Consider the following 14,407-nt stretch of genomic DNA (forward strand, 5'->3'; position numbering starts at 1 on the left):
TTTTTTTTATATATTAAATATATTTATTTATAATATAAATTACATGAATATAAATATAGACGTGTAAATACATGTAAATATTTTCAAAATATATACCGTATGCGTGTGTATTCATATATACATAAATATACACAGAACACACACATATATTATGCAAACAAAAACTTTTATTTTGGATGCAGTTAATCGCAATTAATCATTTGACAGCACTAGTTTAAAACATCGTAGTTGTTGCTATATAGTGTATTTTAGTCTGAAACTTTGTATGGACTCTTTACTGGCATCCAGGACAGAAACAATCCACTTCAAACAAAGGTTTTTTTCCCCCCAATTCTCCCAATTGCGCCTGTTTCCTAAATTCTGGTACTGTGTCTTCATCTGCCATAAAGAGACCGATCAAGAAATTAACCTTATTTATGAGCAAACGGGCTGTAGTATCTGGAAAGGCTCTTTAATATCAAGCTGTGAACTAGCTCAGCTTTTAAGTTTACTTCATTAGCTGAAGTATTTGACAAGACATGCTTGAAGTTGGAAAGTCTTGATCATTCCAAAAATATATATTTGGCTGCAAAAACTTATACACACAGTCAAGCAAAGTGTTCTCAAAAGCCAGTTTGGGAGCTACCCCATAATTTCCAATTACCAGACCCTCAGTGTTTACCATTGAACCATAGGGGGATGGGAATGACTAAGCCAGTCAGTCAGCATATGGCTGTGAGCTGACTAATAATCGGGGCTTATTTAACAGTCCTGTACACAGCCAGAGATTGGGAAGGGATCCGTAGAAGAGGAACAACTAACACTATACCAGCACTGCCCATGGGACGGGGTCAGCTCCAATGGCAGAGCAGACCAAACGGGATGCCAGGCCATGCATCTACCTCACCTCGCTCATCGAGCTCTGCCTCTGTGAGCACTCGCCGGTCGAGGTTCTCTGTTCCTTCCTTGCCATGTGCTGGTTCTGGCCAGACTGTGTCAAGGAAGGCAAGGATGTCTTCCTTAACTCAACTCTTCTCACTCTACATCGGCTGCTTCAGAACAAGCTGTCCCGAATGCTGGAGGATATTGCTGCCTGCATGGCCTGCCAGAATGGTGCAGAAGGATCGGTTTTCATGGTACCAAAAGCTCTTATATTTATACGGGGGGGGGGATTGACTCCTAATCAGTTTTTACCAAATGATTTCGGCTTGTTAATTGCATTGGTGTTGATATCTGAGGAATTAACATCGCTTAATTAACATGGAGTTAACATCACTGTCTTGTTTTCGCTGTAATCGGGCACATTATTTTGACAGATTGGGTTTCAATATTAAAACTTGTTTGCAAGCGGATGATGAAGAAGAAGAATAGATTAAAATGTGCACTAGAGCATATAACGGCAAGTGCCGTTTGGATTGCCTGGCTATCCACGTCGATTTATGTGTGTGTCTTTATTTATCGGGCTTTAAAAAGAAGATGGCTACATGGCACAATTGCTGTAACCTCAGGGATGAATCACGGCCTGTCAGAGCTCTACTACAGCGTGACAGGACATTTTCCTCTGAGTAATGGCCAGTGCTTTCTCCAGGGACTTTACATCCTCTTGGCCTCCCATACGTTTTTATTTTATTATGTTGCATGGGCAACACTCTATGCAAGATCTTGTTAGTCTGGGTTTCCAGGAATTAACACAATAAAATGAGTTTGTCAGAATTGAAGTGCTGCAAGAGTTACTCGCTGTTTGTTGGTGGTGACTTGTTGAAAAGGGGAGTTAGCATTAGTTTAACACCTTGCCCACAGAATATGCCAAATGAGGATAATCCTTCTCTTGGCAGACGTACAAGACCCATAATCCTTCTGCCTCCCACAGTCCCTCTCCGGTGACCTTAGAGAAGTCACCACTGTTTGTTCTTTGTTATGGTTTCATTCAGCTAATAAAGTGCCAGTGATTGTATTCATAGGATTTCCTTTTGTTACATGGACTCTTTTTTTTTTGTGCACGTCGCTTTGGGTGATGTTGGTTTAATGAGTCTAATAGTATGTTTCGCAGCTGTAAACATGCTTTAGTGCAGAACTAGCCTTTAAGGATCTTTTAAGCAGGGTACATTAACAGTCAGTAAGTGCTATATGTGAATACAAAAATTGGGCAAATTAAACAATACAAAGTCCTTGAACATGCAAAGCAATATAAATTACATAAACCGTTGGTCCCAAGCCAAGATTATTCATACTTCCCCTCCAAAGATAATTGTATTGTCCAATGCAATCTCATGAGTACTCCTGTGTATTTTACGCAAAGTGTGGTTCTTTACTTACATTTGCGATGATGCTGAAACTGACTTTTTTGATGTATTGACAGCATCTGAAAAGTCAGTTGTAACATATGAACTACTTCACAGACAAAAAAAAAATGAAGCTTGTGGATATTGAACTTGTGGCATTGACATTTTGATTATATTGTATGTAGTTATGATATCAATGGCTTTATGTTTTCATTCGCATTTATTACATGCAGTTTACGCATTTACTTAATATGATGTGATTTTTAACTTTTTTTATCTATGCGACTTCTGCTGCCAACTTGTTTCGGATTACATAATGTTAAAGAAGACTACACTTTAAAACCTTAAAATTAATAAAATTTCTATAATCGTTTAACCATTACATATGTCATATTTATTGTGTTTGCCGTGCTGTTACAATAGAACCATAAAATACACCAATACGTCCTTTCAGTCCAAATTGTTTCAGCATTAGTCAAAATGTACAAAAATGCATGCTTTGTACCTGTAAATGTTACGTACAGATACCTACATAACAATCAGACCATGCTGTATTGTTTCGTACTGTATCCCACTTTGCACTTTTAGGGGGGAAGAGAGTAGCAGGAAAATTGACTGTGGAAACAGAGCAGGGTAGAGACCACTCTGTCTTGCTATTCCTTGATATTCTAAAGCAATTGCACTGGTAGTAAAAGGTCAGAAGAGCAAATTTTATCTTCCACATGAGCAAGACATTCATCTTTTTTGTGTTGCCGGGGAAAGCGAAATTGAATTACCACCGTTTGTAATGTGCGTTACAAATAAACTTGACTTGTCATGTCTAGCTTTGCCTTGCCTAACAAGCACCAGATATGTTGCAAGATAAAGACCTGTACCCACTAAATGATAAAATCTTGTACAAACACACTGTATGACTAGTAATGTCTGAACAAATGACTTGTTACATTAAAAGACATTTTTGTCATTTACTGAAAAATTATTTAACTTGATTTACTTTTTGAATAATTTTCACTCAGAAATTGCTAGTAAATATTATAAAGAACAATGAATCAAGTGTGAAATTCTGAAGTAGAAACACTGAAATAGTATTTTCTTGTATAACATACTCCAATAATCTCGAAAAATAATTTTTATAGTGTATAAAGGTATCTGGTTTACAATGCTTTTCTACTTTATCAGAGTAAAGGATGTGCATATAAGGAATAATCAGTGTTGGGTAAGTTACTTTCAAAAAGTAATTAATTACTATTACATCATCAATATTGTATTTAAATTACTTTACTAATTACTCTGTCTGAAAAGTAATTTAGTTACTCAATAAGTAACTTAATTATTCAAATCGCTAATTAGGCTACATCTTAAAATCCCTATAAACCTTAAAGCATAGACAATAGAAATTAAACTCTTTATTCTTTCAATTTGAGTCAAACATAGAATAGTTTAGCCTTTTAGCTTTAAAACAACTGTAATACTTAAACATTTTTATAAAAAATTTAACTTTCTTTGGTTAACAAATAGAAATACTCTGCAAAATATCTGAATAACAAAAAAGCTTAAGAAAAGTTAAACAATACATTTCAGTTTGGCAAGATGTTCAGGAAAAGCCCAACTAGTAAATTCCGTACAGGTTTATGTAAAAATAACACATTAACTAATGTAGGTAAGAATAAATTACAGAAATTATCTCCTCCGCTGAATAAAGCTGCGTCAGATCGCGCTGTTCTTCTGAGGTAAATTCGGACTTATTCCTCAAAGCAGGTCTTCTTTCAAAAACCATGAAAATTAGATGAATCTTGATTTTTTTTTAATCTATTTTTTTGTATCTAGGTGAGGGCGTTTGCGTGCAGCTGACTGCATATAATGAGCTCATATACGGGAAAGACTGTACCTAGCTTTAGTTTCATACGGATTACATAATCAGAGAATATCGGTTTTCGATTTGAATTCGTTCATTTAAAAGTAGACACTTCAAGCTTCAGATAGCCTATGGGAAAGACTGTACCTCGCTTTAGTTTCATATGGATTACATAATCAGATAATATACGTTTTCGATTTGAATTCGTTCATTTAAAAGTAGACACTTCAAGCTTTCTATAGACATATTTCTCATGTCTCTCTGTCAAGTATTCGCTGAGTTTGTGATGCGTAGAAAGTTGCTCACGGAGACATAGACGGCAGAAAGCGCACCCTGTTTGTTTTGTTTATTTTACAAAAGCAAAATGTTTTGTTGTTATTGTCAGTGTACACAAATAAAAGTAGGCCCTTTTTAGATTTGATTGATATTAGTCTTATCTGGGTATTTAAGGTTTCTCTGGGAATCAGGAAAAACTGAAAGTGAACGCGCCGGCATGCAGAGGGTTAAAGACGCTGCATTCAATTTTATCTTTAGACTGTAAATTTAGATTTCAAATTCAATATTGATTTTAGAACTGTTGAAGTTATTTACAGTATGTAACGCAAGTACTTTATAAGTAACTGTAATTAAATACCTAAAAATTAACAGTGATCCCTTACTTTACTTTTTCAGTGGACAAGTAATTTAATTACAGTAACGTGTTACACCCAACACTGGGAATAATATAAACAATTGCAAGCAATTTATTTATACAAAGTTTGTTTACAAACAAACAAAAAACCCTATGATCTAAAGGTCTGACTGGCAAGTGTTTGTTTGGTGCATGTTTAATGTGTTGTTCAGATCCTAGCAAGGTTTAGTGTTACAAGATCTGTATTTGAAATAAACAACGCTCTGAGAGGCATCTCTGATTACTAACCATGGGCAGCAGACTGGTTTATTTTGTCTACTGCGCAGAACCAGACATCAGATGTAATGCTGTTTACTTAAATATGTTTTCACAATAATACTTCTAAGAATAGGATCTTTGCCTGAGAGCTGTGTGGTAGCCCAGAGCAAAGAACTGAGGAGAGTTCAGGCTGGATGATTATGGAAAAATTTCAGACTATTTTGAGACGAAGCAGATCTATTTTTAAAAAATAAAATAAAATCATTGTCTTTTTCCTTCTCTGTGACGGTGTAGTTCTGATTCAGAAAATAATTCTCTTTTCAGTATGTGTGGTAATGTCAGCCTTAGTGTTCACAGGCCATCCAGAAACATTTCAATTGTGTTGATGTTATTGAAAGGCTAGGCTGTTGGTAGTGTTTGCAAACTGTCTGAGCACTTCGTTATGCTCTCTGGAAACTGCAGCGGGGTCATGCGAGCCAGCAATTGATATGCAGATTTTAGTGGGCAGCAGCAGTTTCAGTGTAGCGTCTATGTCCACAAAACCTGCTAGTGATGGATTTTTAGATCCTGTCAGAAAGCCCTAAGCTGTAAAAAGATACTGTAATGGGCCTAACACCGAGGATTTTGGAAATGCTTGATTGTTGACTTGGAAGAGGGAGACATGTCATGAGTTAAAGTGGAGCAAGAGTGTGAGTGAGACAAACCCAGAGCTGAAGACTAACTCAACAAACATGCGAACTTTCAGGGTGGGCAAGATTAGAAGGAAGGGCTGTTCTCTGGCCAGAAGGACCAAGTTCCATTCCATAGCTGCCTGGAGGATACTTTATAGACTGCTTTTCATGGTGAGTGTATTTATGGGTCAGAACAAGAGGATGGATTGGAGACAAAGCATCTCATGGGTGTCTCTAGTGACCACTTGATTGCATTTCATTTGGAGCAGATCAATTTTTAAGTTCTGATACTGACATTTGAGAGGATCAACAAGAAAAAATACTGATCCTGATTAATTATTAACAGGGTTATTTTATTAAGGGTTAATTGTATGAATTATTGTTTATTTAGCAAGTAAATTGTGTATTATTATGATTCATCATGTAGTGCATTTATCTTTCTTTCTTTTTTGCTTTCAAACTGTTTAATGAGTGGATAGTAATGCATTTTCAAGATGCAGTGGACCCCACTTACAGCTATATTTAGTGTTGTCTATCACATTCAGATAACCTATAACAGATGTTAATAAGGTCTAAGTGGGTCCAATGTGTCATTCGGATCTCAAACTTGTGCTGCCAAGCAGTTTCGCTCCTCTGCAAACAGTGAGCTGTGAACATTTTCTGTCAAGGAGGATAGATTGTCAGACTGAAGCATTTTGACAGCTGCTATCACAGCATTGAAGGAGCTGTCATCTAGGGACTTGAGAGTAAGAAATCGAGAACTGAAGCTTTCAACTCTAATTTCTTGTGTTACTGTCTTTTTCACCTCCACATGGTTCCTTTATCATTGTTAATTAGAATTTGGGTCATGCAAACAGAATTTGGCTCAGCATGCAACAGAAACATTTTATGCAGTACCGTTCTGTCATACTGTATTGGCCTATTTACTGTTTCGATTCTCACAGTGACTTGGCATGAATTTATACAGCCATTTCACACTCAGTGTAAATGTATGTGTGTAGTGAGAAAAGCCATCATTTTCAGGTGCTTTCGTGAGGTTAACAGGAACCTGTATGGAGTCTTCACAACCTGCAGCGCTCCTCTTAACCTCCTGGTGACTGCAGCAAAACAAATGACACATGCACTAGCCACAATTACTGTTATCTGTCTGTGCCAGGCTGGGGTTTCCCACTGACTCTACCACAAGGTGCTCGATTAATGTCCACATGATGTCTCCTGCCTCTTATCTATGTGTTTGGATTTTTTTATTTTTTTTTTCCTGAAGTCTAGGATGTTTGAGACTATAACACTTTAGAGTGTTGGAGAGAGTCATGTAACGTTTTCCTTTTTTTCTTTATTCTGTCACAATTTATAGGCCTTCATGTTGTTCCAAACCGGTTTGCATTTCTTTCTTCTGTGGAAAACAAATGAATATATTTTGAAAAATGTCTTATTTACTATATCAGTGTCTTAAATGACTTTTTTTCATCCATATAACGAAAGTCAGTGGTCTCCAGTGTTCATTTGAATTCATTAGACCCCACTGACTTTCAAAACATTATCTTGTGTGTTCCACTGAAGAAACTCATACGTTAGGATGATTGAATGATGACACAAATTTCAGTAAAAAATCAGTGTCTTCCATCAACTGAAATTAGAACAAAGTGCATAAAATAACACTTTGGTTCAGTGATTCCCACATTTACATTTCAGATGTACTAATTAGACCTGTCGCAATAATCAATATATCGACTTATCGCGCAATATATGTACATGACATGCCAATTATATTTACTTATAAATTAATGTCACCGTGTTTTTTACATTCCACTTGCGCCTGTGTCTTTTGCAGCTTCTCGTACATAACGTGGTGTAGTCATGCTAGTTAAAATTTAAAAAATGCTTCTACAAAAAAGTTTCATCTGCAGATATGGTCTTGTTTAGGGATCTGTGCCTTTGTGCATACGAGTTTTTCAGCAATAGTGTGCACCCTTAATTTACAGAGAAAAGAAGGTCAGGGAAAAATCTGTAGATGGAAAAATCTCCATACAAGTTATTTGTGCATTTTTCTTTTTTCTACTTGTGATTTTGCACTGTTTGTTAGAAAATGTTTATTTACTATTTATTCAGGTTTTTTAAGGTATCTAATGTTTTGATACTTAATTTCCATGATCTAAATATTCTTAAAAATTAAATGTTTGTTGTCATTTGGAAGTGTGTAGGCCTTCTTGCATTATTATGCTGTTACATTATGATTATATATTCAGTGGCATAAAATGGTCTTTAAAATGACAATAATATCGCTTATCGTAATTATTTCTGGGACAATATATCGCACAACAAAAAGTTGTTATCGTGACTGGCCTAGTACTAATTCTTGATCTCATTCCAAAGACAGGAAAATAATTAGTCTTCAATATATTTGAATGTAGTGAAATAGTTCAGTATTTTGTCTTGCGTTTAGTGGTAAAGCTTAGTTGAGCCACTGGCACAGCTTAACCCAGCAGATACCATTTTGGGGCAAAATGTTTTATTTGATAGCTTATGGCCAATCTCACTGAGCAGAGCAGACGTAGAGCGGTGTGACTGTACCAGGAAAGCAAAACCTTGACTCTTGGAGAGTAGCTATGGTTCAAAAAGTTGCTCAATTTGTCACTAGTTGTCTGAAAAGTCGCTTAAGCCCAAAGTATACTAAGACAGTCCTCGCTCCATGCGTCTGATTGGCCATTGTGTTCACACGCACAACAAACATGTCTGTGATTGGCTCCAATGCTCCATGCTGCAAAAACACATTTGACACTGTTCACTAGAGCTGCACGATTAATCGTTAAAAGATCGCGATCTCGATTAAGACAACCACACAATCTCACTTCTAAATGACAACGATTCTCCCGTGTCTATTAAACCTTTGACAAAATCTTACCGGATCATTCAAATCTGCGTTCGCACTGCCGCTGACACACAGAGTGCAGTTACCATGTTTGGTTAAGAAACAGCTTCACAAACAATCTTTTCAACTACACAGTATTATTTCTGTCGTACAGTCATTCATATTATCACAGAAATACTGGGATGAAAGTTTATAATTCAGATATAAACATTGATGTCTATGGTAGCGGGACCAAAATAGAGCAAATCCGCGTTTGAAAGTAACTGCCACATAACGTTTGTGTCGATTGCATTGTTATACAGTCATTCATATTATCCCAGAAATACTGGGATGAAAGTTTATAATTCAGACAGATATAAAGATGTCTATGGTAGCGGGACCAAAATAGAGCAAATCCGCGTTTGAAAGTAACTGCCACATAACGTTTGTGTCGATTGCATTGTTTCGCCACTGGGTGGCGAAAAGTGACTTAAAAATGTATAATTGAATGAATCATTTATTCAAGAGAATCATTAAAAAACCGCTGATTCATCCAGTAGGTTTATGAGTGAGTCCTTGAATCATTGATTCAAACAACTCTTTCATAATTTTAATATTAAGTTGGTGTATTAAATATATTATATTTTAAATACATATACACTGCCAGTCAAAAGTTTTTGAACCGTAATATTTTTTGTTTTTTTTAAAGAAGTCTCTTCTGCTCACCAAGCCTGCATTTATTTGATCCAAACTACAGCAAAAACAGTAAAATTTTGAAATATTTTTATTATTTAAAATAACTTTCTATTTGAATATATTTTAAAATGTAATTTATTCCTGTGATTTCAAAGCAACATTTATCTGAAATAGAAATATTTTGTAACATTATAAATGTCTTTATCATCACTTTTGATAAATTTAAAGGATCCTTTCTAAATAAAAGTAGTTGCTAAATTTGTCACTAGTTGTCTGAAAAGTCGCTTAAGCCCAAAGTATACTGAGACAGTCCGCGCTCCATGCGTCTGATTGGCCATTGTGTTCACACACACAACAAACACATTTGACACTGTTCATAGAGCGCTGTCACACAAATACAGGAGCGTTTGAAAGCAGCCGTCTATGCTTGTGCGCATACAGTCCGTGCTAATTACACTTAATGTCAGTGCACGTGTCCACACTGCATATTTAATGCAACCTACATGCTGAGGCATAATGTTTATTTTTCACTGCAGTGTTTTTGAGGCTCCTTAATCTCTGTTTAACTAATGTGTGAGAAGATGTCCTGGGAGCCCCAGTGTTTGCTTTGGGTGGTCCTAATATAGCTAAGCTTTCTGTCAGAAGATTGTGGCTGAGCTTACCTATTCCTCTTGCTCTCTCTCTCTCCTGACACACTAAACTGACTTTGAAGCTACTGAAGCACATGGTCTCTAGAGTGGCCGTGCTGTAATTAGTAAACCGAACTGCAGAAGCAATCTGCTTGTTCCTCGTGAGATCCCATTTTCTCTTGCTGCTCTTCTGGCGGAGTCACCGACTCATTTCACACAAACACTCTTTGCATTGTAATGTGTTCTCTGTCTCTGTATATTGATTGGTGGTTTTAAGGTCTTTGATCAATAGAACGCAAGTTAACATACATGTAAGGAAAAGGGCGAAGTGCTGAGTTTATATATTTTTGCAGCAGCAGGGTGCATGTGCTCTGTTCAATATGGAGTCTGTCTGGCTGGTTTAAAGCCAGAAAAGGGCTTTGGTGTTGTTTTTGTCTCCTGTGGTCACAGATCTGTCCCTGTCAGCTGTTTCACTTGTTCACAGCTCTCTGAGAGCTGAAACCGAGATGCTGCAGCCTTTATTTTGAGACTTACACTGTAAGCAATATCGCTGTTTGTATTGATGTACTACCTTAATAAGAATTTGGCTGAGAACCTTACTACTGTAAATGCTGACAGAGCTGGACACAAGATGAAACCCTTCAAGTCGTCAGTGTCTTATTATTTGGAAACCGATCGCAATGTTTAAGATGATGTGATGCAGCTATGTCTGTAGTGTGTAGATCCAGCATAATGTGTAATATGTAATACTTGCATACATCATATATGGACCATTTCTGTCACAATGAATCATCTGTGCTTATGTTCCAAGCTGTTTCTCCACAACACCCAGAAAAAGCTTTCAAATACGTGTTTTCCTAAAGTGCACTAACGAGGAATAAAGGACTTTTTATTTTTAGTGTAGATGCACTATATATACATCTACATACATATATATATATATATATATATATATATATATATATATGTGTGTATGTATGTTGTTTTTTTGCATGTTTACTGACATGCAAGTTTACTGATATTTTATTAAAAATAAACAGGGACACATAAAAACTCACTGTAAGTGATATGCAAAACAAATGGAACAATGGAAATATTTTAATTTTATTGTGTTTATGTATATTTATTAATATTTCATTTATATGATTTTTACTTTGCACTATTACAGTAGCATGTGACTGACAGCAATACTGGTGCAAACAGACCTTTAGAAGAATTTCTAAAAGTGCAAAATGTGTACTTTATATAATCCGTTTTATGTCATGTTTTACAAGAAAATCCTGTTTTGGTCTTTCTAATGTCTTGATTAATTCAGTGTGTTACTTGCTGTTCCTTTGTAATTATTTGTGAAATTTACTATCAATTTCTGAGTGAAAATTGTTAATGAAAAATAGTAAATATAAAGTAGTAAATCCTGTACTTTTTTTTTTCTATGTACATTCTCTATTATTTTTCTAAACATTTGATTGATTACTTGACATTGGTATTTAATGCAATTATTTTAAATGTGTCTCCTGCAGAGTGTGGATACAGTGTGTTCGCTGTACCAGTCCTTCCAGGAAGGCTCTGGAGGTCTGATGGAGGGCCAGGAGCAAACGGGGCCAGAGGCTCCCACACTCAGGCCCTGTCCACGTCATATGTCTGCCACAGAGAGACTACGCAAGGTCATCCAGGAATTAGTGGACACAGAGAAATCCTATGTAAAGGTGAGAACTGACTCTGTAATCCCCTATTAACATAGTTCAACAGAAAGAAATGAGCTCTCACACGAGTACAGACCCATGCAGTCATCTGTATGATACTCTGACTTCATTCAAACTGAACTGTTTCACCTATTTATTCGGCTCTGTGCTAATATGGAAGTCACATCAGTTCAGTTCTAAACCTCAGTTTAATGAAAGACCTATGAGGTGAAAATGGCTGTTTTCGCAGAACGCATTTGATGGATAGCTGGAAGAGTCTTCATTGAGTCCCGAAGGACCGCCTATTAATTAACTCCTCTAGCTGCTGAATAGAAACGCCTCCCCTCTCATCTGTTTTCTGAATAATCCTGAGGCTTGCATATAAGCGAGCGCTTATGTGGTGCCAGTTTTACCCTGCTGATGTTCATGGTGAACCTTTAGATGGCATTCAAACTCTGCTGTAATGGTAATGTGCTCCTCGTGGTTAATAGGTGTCAGGGAGGTGTCTGATTATTCCAGCGCTCTGTGATTTGTGGGAGGGGGAACAGTGCCATCCCAGAGTCCTGTGACGGAGCCATTTGTCTGTGATATGCTGCATCGGCAATGGCAGACTGCTATAAATCAGCTTAATGAGAATATTCAGGTTGATGCACCGACAGCCTAGCGATGCCGTAACATGGCCACAGCACATAGTGCAGGTTTGGGAGCGGCTTTGAATTTGAATGAATTTTCAGTTTTGGCTGAAACTGTTTTGGTGATGCAAAATCATTGAAACCGAAACAGTTAAAGTGACATTTCAGACCTTCTCTGATGGTGCATTTAGACTCTGTCAGTGCTTATTATTTCGTGCCCACAAGGTTAAGCTACAACAGGTAAACATGCCAGCTGTGTGAGTATTAGCTGGACCGACAATATAGATTTCTCAGCTTTAATTGATCTTCATTTTGATGAACAGGGATCTTTTAGTCTATGCTGCTCATGTGTGTTCAAACAGCACGTGATCTAATCATCGCTTCCTTTTTATTGCTAAAGTGTGAAATAAACATGAATGAACATCAGAAGGAAACCATACAACTTTCTGAATGTATCATGTCTGATATAATCACTCAATCAGTGTTTGTAACATGGAAAGACTTCAATAAAACAGCCTGTAAACAATGTCACGTAACATTACATTTAACTGAGGAAAGCCAAATTATTTTTGTTCTCAGTGTTTCAGTTTAAAAAAATTTAAATACTGTGCTTCACTGTGTTTTAGGTAGGGTTTGGAGTCATTACAAAAATTTTACAATAACGCCACTTAATACTTGAAGGAGAGAGTAGGGGTGCAAATCCACCTTTTACATGTAAATTGTACCAAGTGACCTTGTTTCATTTTTCCTAAGTACTATATGAGGAAGATCCATAATTGGTCCAGTTCTGGCGAGAAACTTCAGTATGATTTTGCAAGCGAAAGCATCTTTACACTGCTGGATTAAAATTATGTCTAAAGAATGTCAGTCACTGTGCACAATAATAAATCAATGTTTGAGTGAGATACTAAACTAACAAAGTAGTTTTTATATATATATATATATATATATATATACAAAAAACAAGAGCGTTCATTCATTTTTTTATGTAGTACTGCCCCATTTAAGCTATTAATGAAACTGTATTTTGTATTATTATTTTTGTCTTGTAGAAATACACCAATAATTTAGTGCAGGTACAACCTCTGTGCAAGGAAAGATTTAATCTGGTTCCTAATGTTTTAATTTAGTGTTTTATGTTTTTAATTGCCTTGCGTGTTTTGTTTTTCAGACCTTGTATAAGGATACTGTATTACCCAAAAAGAGGTTTTAGTAAAACTATTCTGGAGAAGCTAATTCTAAGAGAGCTCGTGAATGTAATATTGTGCTGTTTCTTCTATACAGGATCTTAACTGCCTGTTTGAAATTTACCTGAAGCCCCTGCAAAAGGAGACCTTTCTCACCCAAGACGAGGTAAATCAAACCCTATACTGGAGCTAGTTTCAGGGGATCAGTGTTGGACTGAGTTGTCACAGACGGCACAGTCAGTGATGCATCTTGGGTCATTTGCCACAAGCTTGCATGTCCCCACTAATGTGACTGATGCTAAAGACTTGCACATTCAACTTGCCAGCTTTCAGCCTGCCGCCTGGTGAACTGGATATGACCCTGACATGACTCAGGATATCCCTGAGGAAAGATCAGTCAATATGTGCTGAGGAGTGGGCCATATTAAAGCCCCGTTAATGGACACTAGAGCATGCCCTTGCACAAATTAGACAAGGACTAAACATAAAATGGCTTTAACGCTGCTTCTTAAGTTACTAGTGACAATTTGAGTGGCAATAAAACTTTAGCAAGGGGCCTGCGATATAAGGAGCTAGCACAACTAAAATGAAATCTGCAGATTTAAATCCATGTTCTGTGAAGTACTAAACTGTACCCTGTGAAGTAATTTTCAATCACATGATAAAGTTGTAGCTTGCATGCTTTTTTTGGTTTGTTTGTTTTTCGTACTTTTTTTTTTTTTAATGGTTGCGGATTTTCTTTGCCCAGATGGAAAGTCTATTTGGCAGCCTTCCAGAGATGCTGGAGTTCCAGAAAGTTTTCCTGCAGACCCTGGAGGAGAAGATTAGTTTGTTCCCCAACTTTAACACGCTCGAGACCCCTGTACAATTCAAGGTGGGCATGCTATATGCATTCATTTCTTCATTAATACTCTCATCTGTAATATATGAGACATACACCGCATTTTAGTAGAATAACTTAGCTTTTTTTTTTTTAGTTGAAGGAATAGATCACCCCCAAAAATGAAAATTATTTTATCATTTTACATTTAGGTTTTTTCCTCCATGGAATACAAAA

The 14,407-nt window shown here is 36.6% G+C and overlaps 1 protein-coding gene across 3 annotated transcripts in view; it reads left to right on the forward strand.

Annotated features, from left to right (window-relative positions):
• The window catches only part of tiam2a (TIAM Rac1 associated GEF 2a), a 78,057-nt gene that overhangs the window by 57,778 nt on the left and 5,872 nt on the right, over window positions 1-14,407 (forward strand). For all 3 annotated transcript variants that reach the window (XM_016539300.1, XM_016539301.1, XM_016539299.1), the window contains 3 exons: window positions 11,370-11,555; window positions 13,448-13,516; window positions 14,099-14,224. In XM_016539300.1, the coding sequence (XP_016394786.1) occupies window positions 11,370-11,555; window positions 13,448-13,516; window positions 14,099-14,224 (381 nt within the window). The remainder of the gene's footprint in view (window positions 1-11,369; window positions 11,556-13,447; window positions 13,517-14,098; window positions 14,225-14,407) is intronic.

Source organism: Sinocyclocheilus rhinocerous, unplaced genomic scaffold (genome assembly GCF_001515625.1).
Source record: "Sinocyclocheilus rhinocerous isolate Xijiao unplaced genomic scaffold, SAMN03320098_v1.1 scaffold2743, whole genome shotgun sequence".
Classification (NCBI taxonomy): Eukaryota; Metazoa; Chordata; class Actinopteri; order Cypriniformes; family Cyprinidae; genus Sinocyclocheilus; species Sinocyclocheilus rhinocerous.